The 24239-nt window shown below is 41.0% G+C and overlaps 1 protein-coding gene across 1 annotated transcript in view; it reads left to right on the forward strand.

Moving 5' to 3' along the window:
- ANTXRL (ANTXR like) overlaps positions 1 to 20786 on the forward strand; it is a 54353-nt gene extending 33567 nt beyond the window's left edge. Inside the window, exons 15-18 of the mRNA XM_027720632.2 lie at positions 1977 to 2075; positions 3180 to 3347; positions 4461 to 4541; positions 20305 to 20786. Of these exons, the coding sequence (XP_027576433.1) occupies positions 1977 to 2075; positions 3180 to 3347; positions 4461 to 4541; positions 20305 to 20535 (579 nt within the window). The 3' untranslated portion in view covers positions 20536 to 20786. The remainder of the gene's footprint in view (positions 1 to 1976; positions 2076 to 3179; positions 3348 to 4460; positions 4542 to 20304) is intronic.
- The last annotated feature ends 3453 nt before the right edge of the window (positions 20787 to 24239 follow it).

The following is a 24239-nucleotide window of genomic DNA, read 5'->3' on the forward strand; positions in this document are numbered from 1 at the left end:
TTTCATTACACTGAGCACTAGCCTCTCTAGATTTGGTGACTTGCCCTTTAGCTGATGCAGTTTGGTGTTGCTGCTCTTAAACTATATATAGTTATGTGAAACTTAACCACAAGCATTAGATTTCCATGTGGTAGCTGTAAATGTTTCTATGCTGTATGTTCAGTATTGGAGATATTTCATATAAATCCTGTATTAGCTGGAAAAATATCAGCTGTCATTATTAACTGTGTCTTGCCAGTGTCAGGCTTGCCAGCAGCAAGAGCTGTTAGACATGAATGCTTGTAATCTGTGTTATATCTCATAGAAAAGGCAGAGTATTTTATATAGTACTCAGGTTCACAATTAAATATAAACATATTAAAAATGCTGATGTAGTTCACTGGGTACTGGTTTAGATGTGGCATGAAGTGGGATAAAATTTGTGCATTTGTTATACTCTTTAAAAAAAACCAACTAAGTGAAACAGCAACAAACCCCAACACCAAACCACAATACCTTTCTTGTATATTTATTTCCCTGAATTAGGATAAAACCAAAATGCAACAATAATAAATCATAAAAAAACACCAAACCGAAAAGCCAAAACAAAACAACAAAACCCCCAAACTCAAACTCCCCTTACTAGTTCATGGAAATGTCAACTCTAGCCTTTTCTGGCCATACTGAAAAATTTGTTAGAGGAATTGACCCATTGAACCATAGCTGAGAGATCACATGTCACTGAATAACTGATGGAATCCTTTCTCCAAGGCATAACCTAAGAGCTAAATACAAACAAATAAAAATTAAATTATGTTTTTAAAAAGCTATTCTTGACTTTTGGGCTGTCAATTCCTGTCATTCCAATAGAAACACAAAAGGCAATTTTGAGAAACTGCCAGCTAGTAATGTGACAGTAATTTATGTCCATCTACAGTATTTGGATTTCACTTGATTCTTTTAATTTTACTTTTTTTATTAAAAGTTAAGTCCAGGTAGTGTTTCTAGAAACATACCTGTACTGATGAAAATTAGCAGAGAGCACTGTGCATGGCCAGTCCAAGAGCAGCACACACATCTGCATACCAGCACAAGGTATAGTTATTTGTCTTTGTTAGTGTGTGAGGAATGAAAATAATATTGTAGGAGGCTTGTTGGGCCCTTTCCTCATTTATGTGTGTACTTGGAGAGTGTCATGGTGTGACTTTCAGGTGCCTTGACTTAGTGTAATGATGAGGAGTCTGAGAAATCTATTCATATATCAGTGACTTCTATTGGCTCAAGATGATAGAGCTGGAGATGTGTCCCCAGGGTTGTCGAACCAGAAATATCTGCCAATTTTTAGTTAAGCAAGAATAGAAAATGAACCTGAAGTAAGTCTCTGATTCTGACTTGCATGTTCCTTAAAAATAACCTGCAGTGTTCATAATTGTTCTGGATCTGAGCTCCCTGACAATTTGGAGATGCTCCTGTCTGATTCCTGGTTTCCAACTGTACAGCTTGAGCCTGCAAAGAATCAAGTGGTGTAGAATAACTTGTTACAACTGCCATGAGAAAAGGGTCTGATGAACGTGTAGAAAACTGACTGTGTTTTCCTCTGTTAGGTGACATTAATTTCTAAAAGTGCAATTAATAAATTAGTTATTTGGGCTAACTGATTGCTGCATTTTCTGCATAGCATAGTGGCAATCCAGTATAGTGTGAGATTCATCTGCATTTTGCCATCCCTTACAAGTCAGTTGGGATTTTGGAGCTCAGTGCATATTTGACTAAATAAAAGCTGCCTGGGGAGAGGAATAGACAGTCTTCTTTGGCTTTCCTAGTTAAAATTGCAGCTGCAGAGACAAGAGACTTTTTTTTTTTCTTTTTGATCAGCAAATAAGCATAACACACAAAGCCAGATATCCAAGGACTGGACCATAGGATATTCAGCTGTTTTCCATAGTTTTTGCTGTTTATGTGAGAACAGCTGTAATATCTCCTTGTCTTTCCCACAGGAATCAGATGATGAAGATGGATTGCCAAAGAAAAAGTGGCCAACTGTGGATGCATCTTATTATGGAGGTCGAGGTGTTGGTGGGATTAAGAGGATGGAGGTATTTGGCTTATTCTTTAGTGTTGTAAAACCTATCACATTTAGTTAAAAATTGTACCAATATGTTTTTATGTGACTTTTGATGGACTGGAGGCTGGGATTTAATTAGGGCTTGTCTACCTGATTTGCACCTGCTGTCCAAGTAACAGAGATCAAGCTGCTATCATTTGCGTGAATAATTAAATGAATCTAGCATTATGAGCCAGAGAAAACTTGCAGGGTAAGAAATGAGATAAACACCAAAAGAGGTTTTAATTTACCCAGTCAAACTCTTCAGTGCAGTTGTGTCCAGTTCTCTTGTCAGAAAGACTTCAGACAGGGCTACACTGATTTTAAGTATTTGAGGGTGCCATCTATGCAAAGGCTGAAGGCAGTTGGTTTGAGGAATTTAAACCAGTGATTTTTCTTTTTCTTTTGCATTTTTTTTTCCATTTAAGCATTAACTCCTGATACACAAAAGCACATCTATGTTGAAATTGGCCAATGAACCAAATCCAATTCATACACAAGTCAGTCCTGAAGTGTGAGGTGTCACTGTGAAAAGAATCTGCCTTGTGGTGTCCTGTGGCATGTACATTCCAGGGAGTCAGTGGATTGTCATTCACCTGTATCAGCTGAGGGCCTAAAGATGACTTCTAGCAATGTCATTTAAAGGGTAATCAGGAGTTGGAACAGGCTGTCCAGGGAAGAAGTGGAATTACCATCCCTGGAAGTGTTGAAAAGGTGTGTGGATGTGGCACTTGAGCTATGGTTTAATGGCGTACGTGGTGCTGCTGGGTTAATGGTTGGACAGTTGGACTCAATCAGCTTAGAGGTCTTTCCAGTCTTAATGATTCTTATCTGCCCCAGATGCTGTGAATTCCCACACCACTTTAAATTACTGGAAGGTGAAAAGGCTAGTAGTTCAAGAAGCTTTTGAATGAGACTATTTTACTCTTAAATGTGTATTTCTGATTACGGTGGGAGTTCGGTGCTTTCATAAATTTGACTTCATTTCTGGTGGCACTGGGACATTTGATGGGAACTAGATTAATGTCTGTGGAAACCACTTACCAGTGGGGACTGCTGAAGTGTCTCTACTTGCAGTGTGCTCTCCTGTCTTCAGGTGCGATGGGGAGACAAGGGGTCAACAGAGGAAGGAGCAAAATTGGAGAAACCCAAAAACGCTATTATTAAGTTACCAGAACAGGAGTATGAGCCCTGGGAACCTAAGCCAAAGAAGCCCCATGTGAGAAAACCACCTTCCCAGCGAAAATGGTACACTCCCATCAAGGTAATGTGTCTGACCCTCATTTTTATCAAGTCTCTCATGTCATATATGATACTACATCCCACTTCCTTAGCACAACCTTTCTTTCTGCAGAGCTGGGAAAGCCTATTTGGAAAAGTAACTGTTAATCCTCAGCTTTGCTTGTTTCTTGGAACATGCATCTCACCTGGCACTGTATTGCCATAGATTTTTGAGGAAGAGTGAAGGGCATGAGCCTTTCCTCAACTCACACTGTCTTTCCAGATACAGTGTGGATTGTAACAGATTGCTCAACTCTTGCTAGGGGGAAGGATGCTGTTTTATGCCATCTCAAGGTAGTCAAAAAGAGGATCGGATAAAGTGCACCATCCTTACTTTGACTGCATCGTGGCTAAGGCCTTGGGTTGGAGTCCAGCTCTGTTTCCCTCTAGTTCAGCCACAAGACCAAGTGTTTGATTTTTGGGCAAGTCACTCAGTCTCTCCACACTTTCATCCCCATTTTTCCCCATGTAATTATAGTATCTAGTGTTTCGATGTCTTTTAATGTATGTGTCCTCACATAACCCTTGAGGCAGGGAATAGCTGTTATCTCTGCTTACAGAGGGAGCAGCATACCATGCTCATCCCAGAAATCTGTGGCCATGTCCCAAAACAGTACTCTGTGGGATGAGTTCCCCCCTCCCCACCATAGTCACAGATGAATTAAACAGTGCTTGAATTTATCGTCAGGAAAGTATCTGTGAATTTTAAAGCTTTGTGGCTGTTTATCAGTGTTCCAGCTCTCTTCCCATAAGTACAGTAGTTTTGTTTTGCCTTTTGTAACACCTCAAGTAACATTAATACCTTAATGTAACACCTGTCTGATTGTCTCTCCTAAGGGAGTTGCTCACATTAAACTGCTGTCATCCTCAGTGAGTTTTGAGCAGACAGAATTTGGCCCACTGCATATTGGGTATGTGTTACCCCATAGAGGTCCTTCTGGTTGTCCAGATAAGCAGTGTACAGAGGGCGAGGGCACAGGACCAGTGTGTGTGCAGACAGTTTAATACAGGAAAGCTGCATTAACTCACCTGTAGTTTCATCTCATGCTATTTTCACCAAATTTCTTGGTCATATCTTGTTGGTTTTGTATTCCAGGGCAAACTTGACGCACTGTGGGCTTTGGTTCGACGGGGCTATGATCAAGTCTCTCTTATGAGACCACAGCCAGGGGATAAGGTAAGGTGTCACAAATGCACTGGCATGTCACTCCTCTGTTAGCAGTAGCAATGCTGTTCCCTCCCAACCAGCCCATCTTTTTTTTTTTTTTTTTGACAAGAAACAGATATTTCAAAACAGTTAAAATGTTTGCTGTAGCATCTGTTTAAAAGTATTGTCCCAAAAGGTCAACAGCAATGTCTCCACTGTGATAATTTGAGCAGAATGAAGAAGGAGCTGGCTGGTCACAATAGTATATGAGAACTGTTTCAGTCATATAAATTCTTTGCCTTTTTTTTTTCCAGGACAAATATGTTGAAGTCAAAAGACAGGTTCTTTGCTTGTGGGTTCTGCTTGTTTTAAATTTAATATGCAGTGGTTGTTCTACAACAGTAATTATGTTTTCTACTCAACTTCATAAAAATGTTTCTTGGCTTTAATAATGGAGTTTAGTGATTAATGAGAGAAATCATGAACCGTGCAGGTAATGAAAAAACAAATAGGTTAATGGAGAGCAAAGTTGCTGTTGAATTCTGTGCAGATACATTTCGCAATCATATCCTATGTATAGGCAGAGAGTATCTCCTGCCTTGATGAAGTCTATTGGCCAAAAATAGGTCAGGAGTAGGTTCCTCATGGGAGGAAACAGGGAGTTTGTGCCTTTCAGAGCCACAAAGACGTCTGTGTACTGTGCCTGGTCACTGGCAACAGCTTAGTTCAGAGCTCTCAGTTTCCTCATGAGAGCCTGGCACCATTATGGTTGTCTCTATTTTTTTATTCTGAGGGGACAGCTCCCTAAGAATTGAGTGCTGGTTTGGATTTCTGTGATGGCACTTTGAAACATGAGGACTAAGCAGAGATGGCAGCATCTTTCTCTTCCCTGTGGCCAGACTCCATACATTTCATCACCTTTGCTCTCAGGGGAAGGAGTTACAGAGTTGTGGCAATAGGGGCCGTAAAGTGCTTTTCTGGGGTAGGAGTGGTAGAGAGGCCCTAATGCTGGGCCTGTTTGCCTGTGTGACTTTCACACCTAATAACAGATTTCGAAAGTTAATAACAAAATTTAAAACTAACCCTAATTTGCATCATCTAGGGCAAATAATTTGCATGTTTCTGGCCTTTAGCAAAATCCTATTATGGCGTTTGTCTAGTTATTAACCAAATATGCCACTTCAGTATTTAAAGTTTAGTCTCTTGCATTTTTCTTTTGGCTTTTAAGGAAACTAATAGAACAAACCCAGCTTCTTATGCTACTTTGTAAAATGGTCTTAACTGTTTCACTAAGCTGCATTTTTAAGGCAGCTGTTTGAGACACCTTATTTACTTTTAAAGCACGATCTAGAGGTTCTGAATAGGCTCTTTAGGTCCAGCTGTATTTTGATAGCTAACATTGTATAATATGAATCTATCCTCTGCCTTTCACTCCCTTGGCTGGGACATTTCTATCAGTGCAGAGCACAACAGAGCCTCTGTTAGCCTGCATGGTCAAGAAACATGCAGGGGGCTGACTCTGAACAGGGATCCTCAGTTCCTTGCCTTTCAGCTCTGCTGCGAGGAGAGCAAGGGGCTGAAAAGAGGCAATGTAAAACAGAGTGAGCTGTAGGATTATTTTATCAGGGAGAACATTAGAAAAATCAAATGTACATCTGGGAAATAGGGTGGAAAGAATCCTATTGAGCCAGATTCAGTGGAATCATAGAATCATCTCTGTTCCCTGGCCTGTGAAATTAACTAAGGCTGAAGAATATTGAAAGTGAAACAAGAAAATGACATCCTTCTGCTGTAAAAAAAAAAAATCACAGGCCTGCATTTCATGGAGAAAATTAGTGTAGAAAGGAGCAAGGCTATTATTTATTGTTTGAGTAACTCCTCTACTAACAGTCTCTCAGTAGAGAATTGACTCCTTGTAAGTTAGGTTTTTGGTGGGGATATATGTATAAATATACCTGTATGTACACATTAAGTGCCTGTGAGTAAAAACATGTGCACACACTTTGTGGCTGAAGAATGGGAAGATCAGGCCAGTGCTGTGAGTGAACAGCAGCACAAGACCTTGGAACTCTGGCTGTGCAGAGATGGAGGAGCCTGGTAGCCCCAGGAACAAGCCCACAGCTCTGCTTGGCTCACCCTAGAAGGAGACAAGGTCACTCCTGTACAACTGTGCTGACAGCAGTCAATGGATTTAGTGTAGTATTGGGCAGACGCGAAATTTCAGCCTAACATGCCTTAGTGCATGGTGTTCTTCCATACTGTGACATCCAGAGGCTGTGTGGTGATCTTGGAGTAAGGGATTGCTTAGATTTGTGGGGTTTTGAGGGATTGGGGCAGGTAGGAGGCAGGGGAAAGAGTTCTTTGGGGTTTTCAAGTGTACCTTTTTTGTTGTATTTTACGGTCGTTTCATAGGTGTCTTGGTTGTTCAGTAAAACTTAGAAAGCAGAAGAAACACAATTTAACTCTGTTTTGGGAGTGACATTTGGATTCATAACTTGTAAAATTCCTACCTCTGAAGTTCCCAGAATGAGTCAAAGAATTACCTTTATATTTTTAGGAGTTACCAGAGATATAGATTGTTTCCCACTGTAACAAGATTCACTGTAGTTACATTTTCCAAACTTTTTTCACAGTTTACCTCCACTGAAAAAAAAAAAAGTTTTCATTTTCCATTTTTACTGCTTCAGTTGGGCATATGTTTCCTTCTTGCAGACACTGGATGAAATTATAGCAAACCACTTTTTTCTGCATAATGAAAATACTAATTATGGAGAAGAGAACATCCACAGTACAGGGAGAAAAATATTTTTCATAAGGCTTCTGGGACAGGGGGAAGATGACAACTTGTTTTTGGTTTTGACATTAAAAAAATCTTTAAAAATATTTTGAAAAGTGTAATTTCTCTTACCATTTGAAAATGAATACTGTGGTTTGAGAGCTTTTATTCCCCCCCAAAAAAATCTGAAAAATATTTGTAGAAAAACTTTTTGTAATAGTTTTGTTGGGTTTTGTATATTTACCAATGTATTTGGCTTTCTCACAGAGAAGCAAAATTCTGCTACACTTTTTCACAGCTGTTCAACATCTTCCCCTACAACACAGGCCTCTTCTCTTTGGATCTACAAACCACACAGCAAAGGCAGTATTGCTACCCCAGGTTTTTAAATTATGACTTCTTCCCCACTCCCACAATGAAGCAAAGTTAAAAATGTCACTGTTTATATATATATATATATATATATATATATGATGAAATCCATTCCAGAGTGTATGTGAGAGCCTTGCAGTGGAAATACAAGCTGAAGCATGTGTACGAATACAGGACTGACTGCTCTAAGGGATTTCTGTTGTCCTTTGTTCTGGGTGGCCAGGTCTGCTCTCCATCCATCTGTGCTTCTTCCTTCGTCATGGTCCTCTTGCTATTCCCAAACCACCTGCTCTTTTCCTTACCTGTGCCTTACTTCGACTCCTGCCCTAGACATTCCCTTCCATTTCCTTCTGTGTTTTCTTCCTCTTCTTGTTTTCTCTCTTAGTTTTTGTTTCCATGCCCCTCCCCTTGGTTGAGACCAAATGGTGCCATGCAGTCCTGCTCTCTGGGAGCAATGGGCTTGTCACCAGCCTCCTTACCCTGTTCCTCTCGTGCTGCAGGAACTGAGCTGCTGGTAGCATCATGCTCTGGGTGCCTTGCTGCAGAGCTGGCTGAGGCTCCAAGAACTTCCCTGCCTTGGCTCATGCCTGCCACAGATTTACCCAGAAAAGGATCTCAGGATGGATGACTCATCAATATTAGGCAGGATGACATTGATAGGACTGGCTGTGAAAGTCACAGGAGCTTTTTTTTTGTTTAAAGAAAACCAGCTAAGCACAAGCTCTGCCTCTTCTCCTGGGAGCTGTGCCCACAGTGTTTGGCTTGGCTCTACAGACACCTCCTCCTCTTGGTCCTCATTCAAGATCATATCATGCTACCACCACTGAAATTTGTTATTAGTTTGGCAAGAATCTCAGTAAAGGGTCACAGGATCCTCCTCACTTGGCTTCCTCAGGTCAACTCTAGCAGGAGTTTCTGTTGCATCAAGATGGGACAGCAATGGATAAACACACTTAGCTCTACCCCATCATTAGCAGCTAGGCTGTTATTTGTGGGATGGATTTTTGCTGAGCTCTCAGACAGCATCAGCAGAGGAGTGAAGAGACAGAAAAGGGCTAGTGGCTCTGCGGTGGGTTGCTGGGCTTTCTGCCTTGAAGGAATATACAAAGGTGAAGCCTTCACAGGCATTTGTGCCACTGCTGCAGTGATGGACCCCTTGGAGCTAGGCTGCTATTTGTCCCTTCCTCCCCCAGAAATCTAGGTTTTAGAGGACCAACAGTCACTCTTTTGGCCCAAGAAAGCTCTAAAGTACGGAGACTGCTCATCCATCAACAGGCAATATGTCAGACTGGCCGTATGGCCTGATGACCTGTGTGTTGCTCAAGGTACTCTGACTTTATTGAGGACTTTCCCATCACTATGTTACTGTCCTTCTGAGCTTGCAGGGGCCTGCTATGAAGATTGGAGTTTGGGAAATGCTAATGTCTGGTTATCTTGAATTATTTCATAGAAACCACAGTAGCTGGTAGGGCAGGATGTCAATAGTCTCTATAAAATATAAGTTTCAGGCTCTTCCCCTTGGCCTAATGGATCAAAAGTGGGGCTGTTACCAATGCCAGCAAGTAAACATTGAAACCCCCAGTATATGCAGAGAGGAAGGTGAGGTGCTTGTTTTAAATGGTCTGTTTAGTAGCTGCTTTCAGCAAGTCCATTCCATTTTGCCTCTCAACGCATACTGACACAGGAAATTCTTAGAGGCTCAGTTTACCAGAAACCTTGACTAAAACCCAACATTTTTCTCCTCAGACAGAATTCATCTTTTACTTTAAAGACTTAGAAAGTGATCTCGTTATTGTCACTGCAAATTTTGTTACTCGGAGAGTGAGAGTGTAGACTAGATTTTGCTATCATCATCACCCTTGTATACTGATGAGACTTCACTTAATAAAAAGCAATGCTTTAGCAGTACTACCCCGTGGTTTTGCACATGTAAAGCCCTTCCCTGGGGAAGGGGACTAGAAGCAGGCTGATGTACACAACTCTGAAAGCTTTTTTTCCTTTTTCTGTTCCATAAAACTGAAGATAAAAAAACTGCTGTGCAGCCAAAAATGTCACAAATTAGGAGCTGTTGGTCATTTTAGAAACCATTTTAGAAACTCCTTTCAAGTTTTCACCATTAAGTTACTGTGTGACTTTGAGCAAGGCATAACAGTTGGAATTCTAAACAGCAGCCTTTGAAATGAAGAGTATTTGGGTTCCTTATTCTGTGCATCCCTTTCAGAGTGATCACTCTTAATCTGATAGATTTGTTAAAGCCCAGAAGGTGTGATTACCCTAAAATTTTGCATGATTCCTTGTAATGTTGACCATGACATCTGTGTGCTATGGTTTTCCCAACAGCAAAATAATAATGAGAACACATGTATTTACTTTCCTTACAGCTGTGAGGTGTAGTATTCTGCCAGGCAGTTGGGACTCCTTAGATGAATGATGGGACACCAAGCTTATGGATTATTAATGACTAGTAATTACTTTATAGCTGCTGCCTACAGGTGGTCAGCAGTTTGAATGCAACCCACAGTGATGGCAGCAACTGCCTGTCACTCCATGGTAGCTGCCCACATACCAGTGCTATGTGGAGCTCATTCTAATTACTTCTCTTCAAGACCGAGTAATGGCTTTTAATAGGCTTCCCTGCCTCTTGCTTGGAGATGTGTTGTAATTGCCCAAGTAATAGTTGGCAGAGCTACACAGGGTGCTGGAGAAGCAACACACAGCTCCTTCAGACTGTTACTGGGGCTTTTCTCCCTTTGCTTAACCTTTCTGGAGCCAATTATCTTTAAGCTGCTGAAAAATTAAAGAGACGGGGACATTGCCTGCTGCAGTAGGTGATCTCACTTTGTCACTTTCCATGAAAATGTAGCTCCCATTATACTACTTTCTTTTTTCTTTTTGCAAAGGACACCAGTATCTGTAAGGTTCGTTCCTGCTGTAGCAGAGATGGCATGGAGGGAAAAAAGCTCTTGCTCTCTCGTGTGGGACCAATGTCCTAATGCACAGTTCCCAGGATGTGCTGAGCACTGCAGCTGGAAACATGTAATCACTGACTAATGAATTTCCTGTCCTGCAAGAAGCCCACATACTGCATTACCCCTCACTTGTGCCAGGATCATGTTATTTCTGTTGTGGAAGAGGAAATCACAAATAGGTTATGGAGGTGGATGCTGCCTGTCTGCTGCCAGGTTAAACTAGTAGTCTGTCCATGTCTTTGGGAAACAGAGGCATGTTCTGTAACTTCCTTCTTGTGAAGGATGGGTGCAAGTCCCAGGGCTGGTGTTATTTAGCGCACAACAGGATGAAGAAGGATTGACCTTGTGGTTAAGACATTGGCTGTAGCTTACGTAAGTTACTTCGCTTCTGTTCTACTGTAGTTCCACAGTGATAAGTGAGATGAAGAATAAATCCTAGGAGGGCGAGACCATGTTCCTAACAGCACTTTGAGCTCTTCATAAGCTCCAGAAATAAAAAATAGTGTGTAAGATGGTGTATTCATACTAATATTCATACTAAAGTTATTGTTCAGAATGATAACTGAAAATCAAAAGGTATTGCTTTATTACTTTCTACAGAGGAGCTGTAGTTTCAGATGTCTCTGTTCTTATGTATAAACTGTTGTGATTCACGTCGTGGTACCAAAAAGAACCCTCAAATCACTGTCTGTACAAGTAACACAAAGATACTAGACAACCTGAAGGGCTTAGATCTATGTATGTTAGGTCTTAATCTTAACTTAGTCTTGCTTTGAATGTTCCAGTTTTATATGCCAGTTTTAGTCTTGGATAGGAATTGTTCCTGGAACAACAGGACTGCAAACACTTAGAGCTTTTTGCAGCAACACTGGAGGTTTCTGCAGCAGAATAAGGTAGTTGTGTCCCAAGGCGATCTGCCATCCATCTTAACAAAGGAGTTTTTTGGGGGAGGAGAGGTTTTCTTTGCTTTACCAGTATGCCAGCATTGATAATGAACTGTGTGAGTCCCATCCCAGGAGAAGAAAATCTTTGTGAGATAAGCACAGAGGAAGTTGTGAACTGCGGGTTTACCGTCTATGTGCTTTGGGTAGCAGCAGAGCCATTTAAGGGCCAGTTACCCAGAGAACCGTTGGGGATACTTGTATCTGTTTCCAGACTCTAGACAAAGAGGCAGCCTGTGTGGTGGGCCAGGACCTTACATTTTTGTCTGAGGCAAGGAAAAATAATAACCATTTTCACCAGAAATCTCTGAGTCTCTATCATTATCCTGTACCCTAGGCAGGTAAAGAGCATTGTGCTCTTCCCCTGTGCACACTGTAATCCCAGCTTGCTCCTGAGAGGCAGTCAAATAATTCACCCTGGAAAGCATGATGACACTTAATTACAGTTTGAGCAAGACCAGTTACAGTCCTTTGTGGCCTAATTTGCTGCTGCCAGCAAGCCACCAATACCTCAAGGCTGAGCCTGTTGCACCCAGCAAATGTTTGTTGATTTTGTTGCTATGCTCCAAAGCCCTCCCCATTCTAGAAGATGGACAAATGCAATGTCCTTTTCCCTGAAAACGCCAAAGGAAGGAGGAAAATCTTTTGCAAACCAACCACGGCTGTTTTTTTCTTGAACCACATTCTAGTCTGGTCAGCATTCAAGTGTAGAAATGTGTGGTGCTGTGGTTAAAACAAGGGATGTGAATCACGAGTCCTGAACTTGTAAATACCATTTTTTCCCCTGCATAACCTTGAGTAAATGACATGACCTGACAGTGGCTCTCCTCACTTCCTCCACTCTGGGATCCTCCTCCATAAAAGCTGTCAGAAAAGAGGAAGGCAGTAAATCGCACATTGTGAGTGCAGGTTTAAGTTGAGGTATTTCTCTGAGGTTTGGGTAGGATTTGGTCTGGTGTGACTGTACTTTGAGATTGGTACTGAATATAAAGTATATCTAATAGACCTTAACTTTGATTATGCCCAGCGTTTTTCTTTTCTGTTCCCTTTGTCACTTAAGCTTTTTTAAGGCTCAGAATCAACAGGCTTTGTTATGAGTCTGCACTGTGCATTACTTCAGCCACAGCTTCAACAAAGTCCAAGACATGTGATGTTTTGTGCATTCCTGCAAGATATCTTGTGACTCTGGCCATTCTTTCAGGAGGTGTTTGTAGCCCATTGCTGCATTTCCTTGCTGAGGCAAGGCTGGAAACAATATGCAGTTCCCTGCTGAATGGAGTATGATGCATATTATTGGAATAGCCCTGTCTTCAAGACTGGGATGGGTTCTCCATGTCACTTTTCTTATGTGCCTAAGCTGAAAAAGTGGAATCAGGCATGTGAGAGCTGGATAGTAGGGATGTGTTCAGCACAAAGTTTATTTTGCTGAAGGGTCCTGGTCCTAGCTTAAAAGGCCGATTTCCTTGACTGAGTTATTCCTCCCTCAGATGCCTCATTACTGGCTGGTTTCTCCAGTGGTAAATTGGCAGTAGCCCCCTTCTCTTCAGTTTATTTCTGCACTGGTGTTAAATCTAACTGAATGGGCTGCGCCCAGAAGACCCATTCCTTTCAAGCGGTGCTGTGCACAGTTGGGACTGTGAACTGGGGACTAGTGTCTGCAGATGCGTGTCTCTTGGGAAACTATCAGTACTTGATTGTATTCAGCTCCTGGTATTCTGATTAAAGAAGCTACAGTAGCCTGGGATACTGCAGCTATTAATCTTACTGCAAAACAGTTCCTATTTTAATTCCCTAGTAGATTTGAACGCTGCTTTCCATAAGACTGTTTTTGTTTTGACTAAAAGCTGTAAATGTTTTTTCATGTTAGTAGAATTAGCTGAAGTGGAAAAAATACCCATTGAATAAGTTTCAGTATTTTCAATTTCTGTTTTGAAACACCTTTTCTGTCCAAAACTCAAAGTTATTTTGAAATGAATGTGTTTCAATCCTGAATTAAATTTATTTTTACATACTTGTTTTGCCTGAAAAATGAAGACTTTTGGTTGTTGTTGACTTTTCCATTGACCAGCAAGTGAACCGAAAGATCACTTTTATTGCTGCTGTTATGTGCAGTGCATGCCATGGATCTGTTTGTGAGTTTGCCCTGGCAACGTACCTCCCATGGTCCCTAGGGGATCCTCTAGATGGGATTATCACACATTTTATGTCAAAAGAGGAGCTCCTGTGCTCCCTCCTCCCTTCCTCACCCCATAAATCCTATTTTCTCAGCTATTTGGCCCCCACAGCTAGAGTGTCTGAGGGCATACTGGGCTTCTGAAGGATTTCTTCTCCCAGCTCCTTTACAAATCAAGGCTGGTGCCCCTTTGCCTCTATGAGAGGTGCTCAGGCATCTTCCCTGGGCTTTCTGGGCAGCAATACTGGCCATACCCTGGCTAAGACAATAGGTTTTTTTCTGAGTGTGTCAGTAGCCCAAGACATTGCTTAGCTGTGTCTCACTGTCACAGTGGGATCAGTTCCTGGTCCATGTGCAGCTATCTTATTGTTTGGGACTTGGCAGTCAGAGTTTCTGAAGCAGGGATTAACTTTCTATGCTGTGTCTCCATGGTGCTGCACCAGTGAGCCAGGATTTGTGGGTGGTTTAGTTTGGTAGCTGAAAAGTAAGAGAAAAAGCATAGATTTGCTTATAAGAGGGTTTTTGTAGACTCTGTGAAGGATACACACGTGCCTCATCTGCTTTTAAATATCACTGCCTCTTCTAGCATCAGGACGTGTGTCCTGTTTAAAGTTGTGTTACCTCCCACATCTTAAAGCTTAATCTAATTCATTTTGCCGTGTGAAGCATGTTCAGTGAGCCCAGTAGGTTACACCTCTTAGCAGCACTACCTCACTCGTGTTGTGCTGTAAACAGTTTTCTGCTACTGCTTGGATCATCCTTGTTCATTTGCATTCATCATTTTGTAATTTTTGATTTGAATTAATCTGATGTGCCTAAGGCCATTATAGGGTCCTCACTTTATAGTATGAGTGATTCACAATCCACAGTGCAGTGATTTCCTTCCTCTCCAATAACTCAGTCATGGAAGGAGGAAGCAGAAGGGATATGAGTTCACTTATAAAAAGACCAGCTAATACACTGGATCAAGAATGGGCTGAACTGATTTTCCTTTTTAAAAGCAGCATGAAAGGAAATAATTATATTCTCATTGTTGGACACTGTCACTTTACTGGACCTTACTTTTAAAATCCTCCTCTCTTCAGTCAACCCCATCTTCTCTTATCTTTTCATTGTTTTGGATTACCATAATTATAGGCAACACTGCGGAACTACCAAATAGATTCCCAGAAAATTGTTCTTTACAAGAGAGGACTTATTAAACTGGAAGATGTGTAAATGAGTCAGGTTGTCATGCAAACAAATATTTTAACTTGATGATATTTAATGTTTTGATTTGAGACCTAATAACTTAAAATGCCTACATATAAAAATTAATTATAATTTAATAAATTAATTGTTAATGATTAATGCAATAACCACAGTATAATTGCTATTGATAATTAGAACTTAATCATTAAGTAATATAATTAGAAAATAATGATAAATTACATATTTATTGGCCTGGAACCATGGTCAGTCACCAAATTGGTGATATGGGAATCTCTGACACTTCCAGTACTTTATTTTTCAATATAAAAACCATATCTGTGTCCCAAATGTAAAAGTAGGAGTTAGTAAAAGTTACTTGTATATGCCTGAAAACCAGGCAGCCTTAGGTTTTACGTGACAAACTGTTTCAGCAGCTCACTAATTTCTAGCCTATGTGCTTCAGGGTAATCAGTGCAATTCCCAGGAAATCCATGAAGGTTTTAATGAGCCGTGACATGTTGAGCGCACAGTCAGCGTGAAGCAGTGCAGTGTGAGGAAGCTTTTGGCAAAGGCTGATGCACATAGATCCTGGCTCCTGAGGAGCCAGCTGCTAATCCTGACACTTGCCCAGGGAACTCGAATAGTGAAAGCTCTGTACCACCTCAGTTCTGCTCTTTCTGTGTACAATTATTGTATTCATAATCTACCTCTATAAATAAATTTGCTAAATGAGTTTCCCATAGTGGCTTGTTTAGGATATTCTGTGTAGGTGTTTCTGCTAGAAGACTTCTGTTCTTGATTAGAGGACAGGGTAATCCCTAATTTTTCCAAGATCCAATTTTTTCATTATCACTGATCTTAAAGGTATATATCCCATGGTTTTCTGGATGTGTGGATCAAAATCTTCACTTAGCTGATGCTTCACTTGTAGATGCTCACTCTTGTGATTTTATAGGTAGCATAAAAGCTTGAATATATTCTTTTGAGTTTTAGAGCTACATTTTTACACTGAACTATCAATAGATATTTAGGAAGTGAAGCTACATGCTGACAAACCATGTCCACAGCAAGCTGGCAGAGTCATCCCAGTGACATCCATAAACAAAATTGGAGAGAGAGAGAGAAGTGATTATTCAGTTGAGGCTAAGGAAATTATGTTCATTTTATGTTTCAGCATCCTAAATAATACTTTTATTAAAAAATAATAAAAACTTTAATACTTTCTTACTGGGAGCTACTTTGTTTTTTTTTAATTTGGTGGTCTAGTGTATTGCATGGCTATGCTCAAATTTTAAAGGAATTATTATTTTAATCCATTCTAAAATGTAAAGGCAAGTATCATATTCTTACAAGGTCAAAGACCAAGAAAATTCGGTAAACTAAGTGAAGCCAACTCTTTTTCAGTCACCTCTGCAATTCAGAATTGCAACAATGAGACTCTATAAGCAAAACCAAGAGGGAATGGAAACTCAAGATTTGTAACAGGAAGAATATCTTTTATTAAGTCAACTAATGTAGCTAAAAATGAGAAACAGGCATACTTTTATGTGTACAAACACTCTGGTATGCACATAGATGAAACTGGATTTTTGTTAAAAACCAATGCCTGTATTAAGATGAAGAGAGAAAAGGGCAGCTACTGCTAGATGGGCCTGGATTTTTTAAATTCTTTTTGCTGAAGTGCTCTTAGTATCATGGGTGAAGAGACTCTTTGAATTGCCTGGATTCTTTCCACTGAAAACTTGCTGAGTAGTAGCTAGATATTTTGGAGAAATGAGTGCTGGGGAATGATGTACTGAGCACTGTGATGGAAGTAGCCCAGCAACATGATGCAGTGGCTTTCAAGAGGTTCCTCCCTCCCCCCCCCCCCCCCCCCCCCCTTAAACCACACACAAAAACACATCCTAGGTGGTCGAGGAGGCATTGCCTAGAAGTACAAAGTGCCTGAATTGCACATGTGATTGTTACACTGGGATGAAAGCTGAAGTTGGGACAAGGGCAGATCCTGCTGCTTCAGTATTTGTACTTTTTGAAAAGCCAATTTGGCAAGCAGCATAACAAGAGCCTAACAAGTGGATGGACATATGGGAAGGCAAAATAATTGTGCATTAGGAAGACTGTGCAGATGTGAGCTGAAGTAAGGGCGTAACTCCATATGGCACATTGCTGACCTTCAGTTGGTGCCTGAATGACAGTACGCGGTGTGGGTCGCACCATCTGAGCGATGCTGCACTGGGAGCGGGGCCGAAACCAGACAGAACTGGATTTACGCAGATCATCTGCCTCCTAGAAAACAATACAGCGGCTACCGACAGCTGTTGTGCCTGAGATCATCCTGGTACTGCTGCACCTTGCAACTCTGACACCTTCCCTGAAACACTAAGTGTATACCATGCTTCTGGAAAAAATATACTATTTCCACTACTAAACTGGGGTGGCTCTTAATCCCTGTTAATACTCTGTGCAGAAAGAGCAGAGATAAGTGTGCAGGATACTTCATTTCTGTCCTTGTTCTCCAGGGTTTAAAAGCCTTTATATGCCTTTGGAGAGGAAATGACTTAATTCTTTCAAACAGAAAATATTAAAAATCCTGTGGTTAGCATGTTTATTTGAGAAACATCATGGATCTTTTTATAAACTAACCCCAGAGGGATGCACGTGTTAGGTAGAATAGCAGTGGCCCTCTGTTATTAGGAAACTGTGATATGTGGAGGGCTTCTTCAACCTAGAAATCCTTTGATGAAATACACTTGATAAGTCCAAACTATCACTTATGATTTAATATCATTTGTTCTTCCCTTTCCCTTTCAGCTGTTAATCCTAACACTGGCTAAGAGTTTGGCCTCATTTTATCAATGGCTGCTTGAAGTGCTCAGGAGGATTTGCTCCAGTATTCACCAGAAGTCTTTGATATATGAGATTGTAGGCTAACACCGATAATCTTTTGTGAGGAAGTGTCACAATACATACATCGATCTTCCAAGCCTCTATCTGTCAGACTCCCCCAACCCAACCGTATTTTTCGTGACACAATGCAGCGCATGGCCTTTAAATTACCCATCTGTCTGACAAATCAGTGAGTGTGGCAGAAACTGGCAGCAGTTTGACGTCGCCTATCACTTTAACTGAAGTGAAAGTAATGCAAACAGATTTATGGGATCCCCTTTGATTATAGACTATGAATATATTTGGAATTGATGTTTGGGAGAGAGACACAAGAGAGAAGCAGGAAAGGCTTGTAGGCAAAAGCACTAGTGTTGGGTTTCAGCTTTGCATTTACTGTGAGGGAGATTGTTCTGTCCTAAATTTTTTCCTTCCCCATATGGTGCATCTCACATGAGTACCTCTGACCTTTTTTTTTCTTTTTTTTTTTTTACTTTTGTCCTCATTCTTTAGCTGTTCTAAATTCATAAGTTTATAAATAACAAGGCTGAGTTTCCTTTAATGAATCTGATGTACAACTGTTAAATATATATGTAACATTCATTGCATGTCAGTAAATAGTGCTGAATTTCCAAATGTGCTCTGAATAGAGTTAAGCACAGCAGAAGACAAATAGCTAAGAAGAAGGGCTGCTCACTGCAATGCTGGTGAGAATTTGAGTTCTGTGATGGAGTGGAGCAAAGCATTGACTTGGATTTTTTTGATCCAGTAGTTTATCTTTGTTGCAGAAGTAACCAAGACCTTGGCTTTTGTCATTTGCCTCCATGAAAAGACTCTGGCCCCAGTATAGTATTGCCTAGTTCATGACTAAAGTCTGCTGTAACAAGCCTGGATTTTTAGAAAGGCAATTTTATTCTACTCATGATGCTGTTGTTTAAGTGTAGTGGTGAATTGTGATGCTGAAAGCTGGGACAGAGAACTACTGAGTATGTCTCATGTGCAGGCAACAACATGCCCATTCAAACAACTCATGTCGGCAGCTGAGCTCTTGAATCCCCGAGCCATCCAGTCCAACTAAGTGGTAGGGTGGTACCCTTTGGGTGTTAGTACATTTGTTGAGTCATTTTCTGAGCTCTCTGGAGCTTACACAAGCTTCTATTGAAATGCTGCTTGCCTTCCTTCAGAGAAGCCATAGACTTGAGTGATTCCCTTCTTTTTAAAGAAATAGTTTTCATGAATAAAGGTGCAGGCATTGGAAGTCACTTAACAGAATGGATAGTTGTGGTGCTGCTGTGATGGTTTCTGCCTGGTTTCCTGGGGAAATTGTGATTTGTGGGTTTGCCACAGAAACTCAGCCTATTCCCTAAACGCCTTCAGAGTTTTCTCATGCCAGACAGCACTGAGCCAAGAGCAGTTTGTCACTGGTGTGGGTTCTTGTATTCCTGTTATCACAGCCATCGGTAGCTGGGGGGAATTGTGATCTACAGCTGCTTAGCTTTGAGATAAGTTTTCTATATTTAGAGTCCTTCTCCTAAATCTGCTTGGGGGATGTTGGCATAACCTTTAGCTGAATTTAGTTTGCGGATTCTAGCGTGCAACCTACCTGAGGTGTCTGATTGAGGTTGCCATGTAGGTTTTGAGTTACTCAGGAGCCTCTGGCTGCTCCCCACAGGAAAGGCTAGGTGGTCTTTGGGGTCTGTCTGTCTCTCTTCCTGTCTGGAGCTTGGTTAGTGGGAACCTATGCAAAGTTTTATTTTGGCTAAAGGAAACCCTGAAATATTTGCATTTAGCCTCTAGTTGACTAGGACATCCCCAGTGCTTGCATTTTTTTCAAACCCAAGCTACTCCTGTTTTAAAATTTCAATCTGCAGGTCCTGCATCCCACATCCATTCTGAAAACACATTCATTAGAGAGCTCTCTGTGCAAGTCCCACACCTTGTTGGTGTTTCTGAGGGAAGCCACATCTACATTGGAGTACAGAAAACAGATGTACTATCCCAGTGTAATGTTCAAAGCATGGATACCAACCAGGCTTGGATCACTCTGAAAATGAAAGCTACAGATTATGTCTTTGCTAATGTTGTTCCTCTGGTATAATCCTGTATGAGTTTTTTTCAAGCACAGCTTTGTCAGTCAGGGATCCCACTAAGGCAAGCATGACTTTGGTGGAGCTGTCACTTTGGGCATGTTCTTCATAGCTTTAGTAGCAGAGCAGAGAGCACATGTGAGCCAAGTCATGCTGTGGTCCCTTTTGGTTTAAGCCAGTCCTAGGCTGTTCCCTGTAGGCAGGAACTCTGAAATTCAAGGAAAGCATTGGTTTCTAGTGCTGAGCTTTAGTACAGCATGGTTTAAATGTCATGTCTAGGACCCAGTGAATAATACTGGATGAAGTGCAGCCTGGCCCCTCTGCTTATAGTCCCTTTGAGTATCTGCTGATGAGTCAAAATATCTTCTTTTTACAAACAATGAATTTTTCTTTACCTCTAGGGAAGATGCATAAACTTCACTCGTGTGAAATCAGATGGAACCTCTGCCCCTTACAGCCCGCCACCGAAGCTGCCACGACGTGACAATATTCCCCTCAACAATGCTCCAAGGATTTCTTCTTCTCCTGTGTCTCTGCAACCCCCTTCCAGGCAGCCACCTCCTGGACCACCGCCATCCCGAGCCCCTCCTGGACCTCCTCCTTCACGCCCACCCCCGCAGCCTATGGCTTAGAGTGCAGCAAAACCCTGATCGACACAACATGTCTCTTTGCTGAACACAGCATATTTATTGAGTATTGGTTTACAGTTAAAGATATCAGAATTTGTTGCTGGTCAGCAAAAAAAGAAGGGAAAAAAAAAAGAAAAATAGCTAAGTGTCAATTTTAGTATATGACTATATTTATACCACACGTGCTGAGTAAACATTCAGTGGATAGATTCAGAGCTATGGGATATAGAAACAAATAAATATGATCATCTAGATACAGTAGCAGCTTTTGTATGTATACATTTGAAAATCTATTTAGATATGACAATTTGTCTGACTTGGTATGTCAGATCATTCATTAATAACTTTAGCTGGTATACGTGCATCAGTGGTTTTGATAGCTGCCACCTGCAGGTTGGTTAAACATAGCTCATTGAGGAATTTGCTTTCTTTTCCCTAACAGTACTGCATCCAGATGTTAGTATGGATCAATAATTGCAAAGATAACTTTCTGCCTTTGGTTCTGCAGGTGGAATTTCTATGAAAGTTATAAGAAGCCTATATAAATAATGAGGTAAAATGAGACTATGTGCCAATAATCTAGCTCAGTAATCTAGCATATAAACGAGATACATTTTTTTCACCTGGAAAAATCAGTTTTGAGCCTACCATCTCAGCATATGTTTAGACTTGGTTGCATAGGATAACCACTGAAGGCCAACTACTGTGTCTAAAAATCCAAACGTTGGACAAGACTTCAGTTCATATTTGTCCAAAGTTCAGAGGAATTTTGAGAAAAGCATTTTGGCTAGGTGTTTAGTTTTCATTTACAGAAAATGTAGTCCAACATGGAGCAAACATACATTCAATTTGAGCATAGATGCTGTAATATGCAAACAGTGTGTGTTACTTACATCAGTAGCACTGAGGGACTGATTCTGTTGTTATTTAATTAGATAAATTTTCTTTTGATCTTACTGCCAAGCAGAATTAGATCCTTTTGTGATTCAAACATAAATTCCTCTATAAGCAGCTCTTTCTTTAGACAGCCCAGGTTCCAATAATATGTAACCTTGCTGTCTACCTGTCGTTGAGAGGCATGATGTGAAGTGTGAGTTTGAGCTTTTATCCCTGTTTCATATGTTTGGCTAGAGGATTTCCCAAACATTGTGGCTGTTCATCCATGACCTCAATTCGGGGTGTCATCAGAAAGAGATGTGAGCACCCACACAGAGGTGGGAATTTATGACGCGGGACTGTGGGTGTGACACATGATTAGTGACACCATGATTAGTGTTCACTGAGCAATACCTGAGTGGGTTGTGCCCAGAGCATTCCCTAGTGAATCAAAATAACACCTGAGCTTGCTTTTTCTCCACCACTACCTATCATATTGTATTGGAGAGGGTAACTGCAAATCCCTGTGCTGGTTCGCTTTGGCACTGGCTGTGTTATTAGGATAGTTGTAGAATTAATGATATGTTGCATTATAACACAGCATATATCTATTTCTCCATCTGTGTGTGGGTGTGTAGCACATCACAGTAGTTATTGGCACATAAGTCTAAGATAAAACACTAACTGTATCATGGAATTGGTCCAGATTTATGACCTTTTCATGCAGGTGCTATAGGCATATAAAGTTGTACTGGTACAAACAGAAATCAGGCTTAGTCTTTCCAGTGGAAGTCCCACTTGCAGAACATCACACCAAGCTCTCATCAGTCTATGCTAATCACTGTGACATGCCGTGTGTATGCAGCTGAGGCTGTCAGATATAAACTCAGAAGAACCACAGAGCCTCTTTCTCCTCTTGCACTGCTCTGCTCTCTTGAGTTATGCTCTTACCTCATGTGTATTGGTGCAGGTAGTGGAATTACAGTTGTGGGTGCTAGCTGCCCCTGGAGCTGTTCCTAATTTAGGCCTGAGCCAGCAAAGCACTTCTGCATGTTTTAAAATGTCCTGCAGGTCAAGAGAAACTTCCTTATGCTCAAGTGCTTTGCTGACCTGTGACTTCATTGTGATCATAAAGGAGAATTGGGATGCACTCAACCCTATCCTCATTCTTTTTAGACACTTGAATAAGTCTGCATATTTTGGTTCATAAGAATGGATTTCTCTTTGGAAGAGAAAAAAGAGTGTGTGTATGTGTGTGCGTGTGTCTGTGTTTGTGTGTGGGAACTGTGTAGGTTTTTGTTGGGTTTCTCTTCCTTTACAAAAATTGCTCGAGAGTGGCACTGCTATGAATATAAAGACCTTTTGCAGCCAATGTGATACAAAGTCATCACTTATCTCTGTTTCTTTCCGGTGAAAGGTGAAACTAAAACAGATCCAATTTTCCACTGCAGTTCTGGTGAAGCTCTGCTTCTGACACCAGTGAAAGGAACTGGATGACTGCAGGGAGAGGGTAGGAACCTGGATGAGGGGGAAGGTGCTTTACAAGCAGAGATCATTGACTGACTTTATGTTGGTCATACGGAAGCCTTTGGGAAATAACCTTGCTCAGTCTAAGACTATTTGTAATAATGTGTATGTACAGTTGAACCCAGCAGCTTCTTATATTGGTTGTAGAAGAAAAATTACCCAACAAATTTAATCAGGAATTGAAATAGCAGAGGGCAATAAAACTGATTCTTGTGCCAGGACAAAACATGGCATTAGAGTTCTAGCTGCTTGTGGGAAGACCACAGAAGACCACTGTTCTGTAGACACCAAGTCTCTTTATCAGCAGGCAGCGATGAGATTAAATCAGTGAACTGATGGGTCAAGAGTTTAGCTAATGAAAAAGGCCATGAGCCAGACTTTGTATTGTCGTGCACCCCTACAGATCTTGGAAAGGATGAGTAGAGTTGTTGCAGATTTGCATTGATGTTAATGTTGGTAAAATTTGACTCACTACCAGTAACAGTGGAGGTGTTGGCTAAGAGAGAGCTTCTCACAGTCACATGTCCAACATGCCTGTTGTTTGCAGTTGAGGGGAATGTTCTTTGTTTTGCTGGGATCATAGTCTTGCAGAGATAACAGATACTAACGATTTCTGCGTAACTTGCAAGTGCAGCAAGAATAGGAACAACTTGGGCTTCCAGGTGATCAGATATGATAAAGCAGGAAGCACCATGGATTTGAAAATTAGATTCAGCATAAATGGAGTTCCCTGCATGAATATGTAGAAAACTAAGCATTTGGTGTGTAACTCAAGTTTTGGCTGCAGCTTCTGTGACGGGAGCCCTGCAAGTTTAGTTTGCTGGTAAAGCAGGAAGAAGAGAAAGTGAACACAAACTGAATTGCCTTTGCAAAGGTGGGGGAAATGAATGTGCTGCAGTGGCTACAGAAAAGCCTTTTGGTTGTGTAGAAATGTAGCTGTTTGCAGTGACCTCAGGCATCGTAACAATGCAGTAGGAGAAACTGGTTGCTATTTTACTGTCTGTTGATCTTGATCTTTACCCGGTATAAATCAAAATAGGCCAACTGAAATCAAGGCAGGAATACTGCTGTCTATCAGCTGAGAACTGTCGCAAAATAAACGAAGGAGCAAAATCCCTCTAACTGGCTCCATGTTGCAATGTTTGTTTTGGTATTCTTGTATGTCAGTTGTGATTACAGTACTTACATTGCTAAGAAATGTTCTTGTGGTGGATGATTCCCTTGTATTTTCCAGTAGTTTGGAAATCCATGATTTGACACTTGCAAAAAGCGAGTATCTAATGTTTCCCCAAATCCAAGAGAAC

The sequence above is a fragment of the Pipra filicauda genome, unplaced genomic scaffold (assembly GCF_003945595.2).
Source record: "Pipra filicauda isolate LSUMZ 115617 unplaced genomic scaffold, ASM394559v2 scaffold96_size2947999_pilon, whole genome shotgun sequence".
NCBI classification, from domain to species: domain Eukaryota; kingdom Metazoa; phylum Chordata; class Aves; order Passeriformes; family Pipridae; genus Pipra; species Pipra filicauda.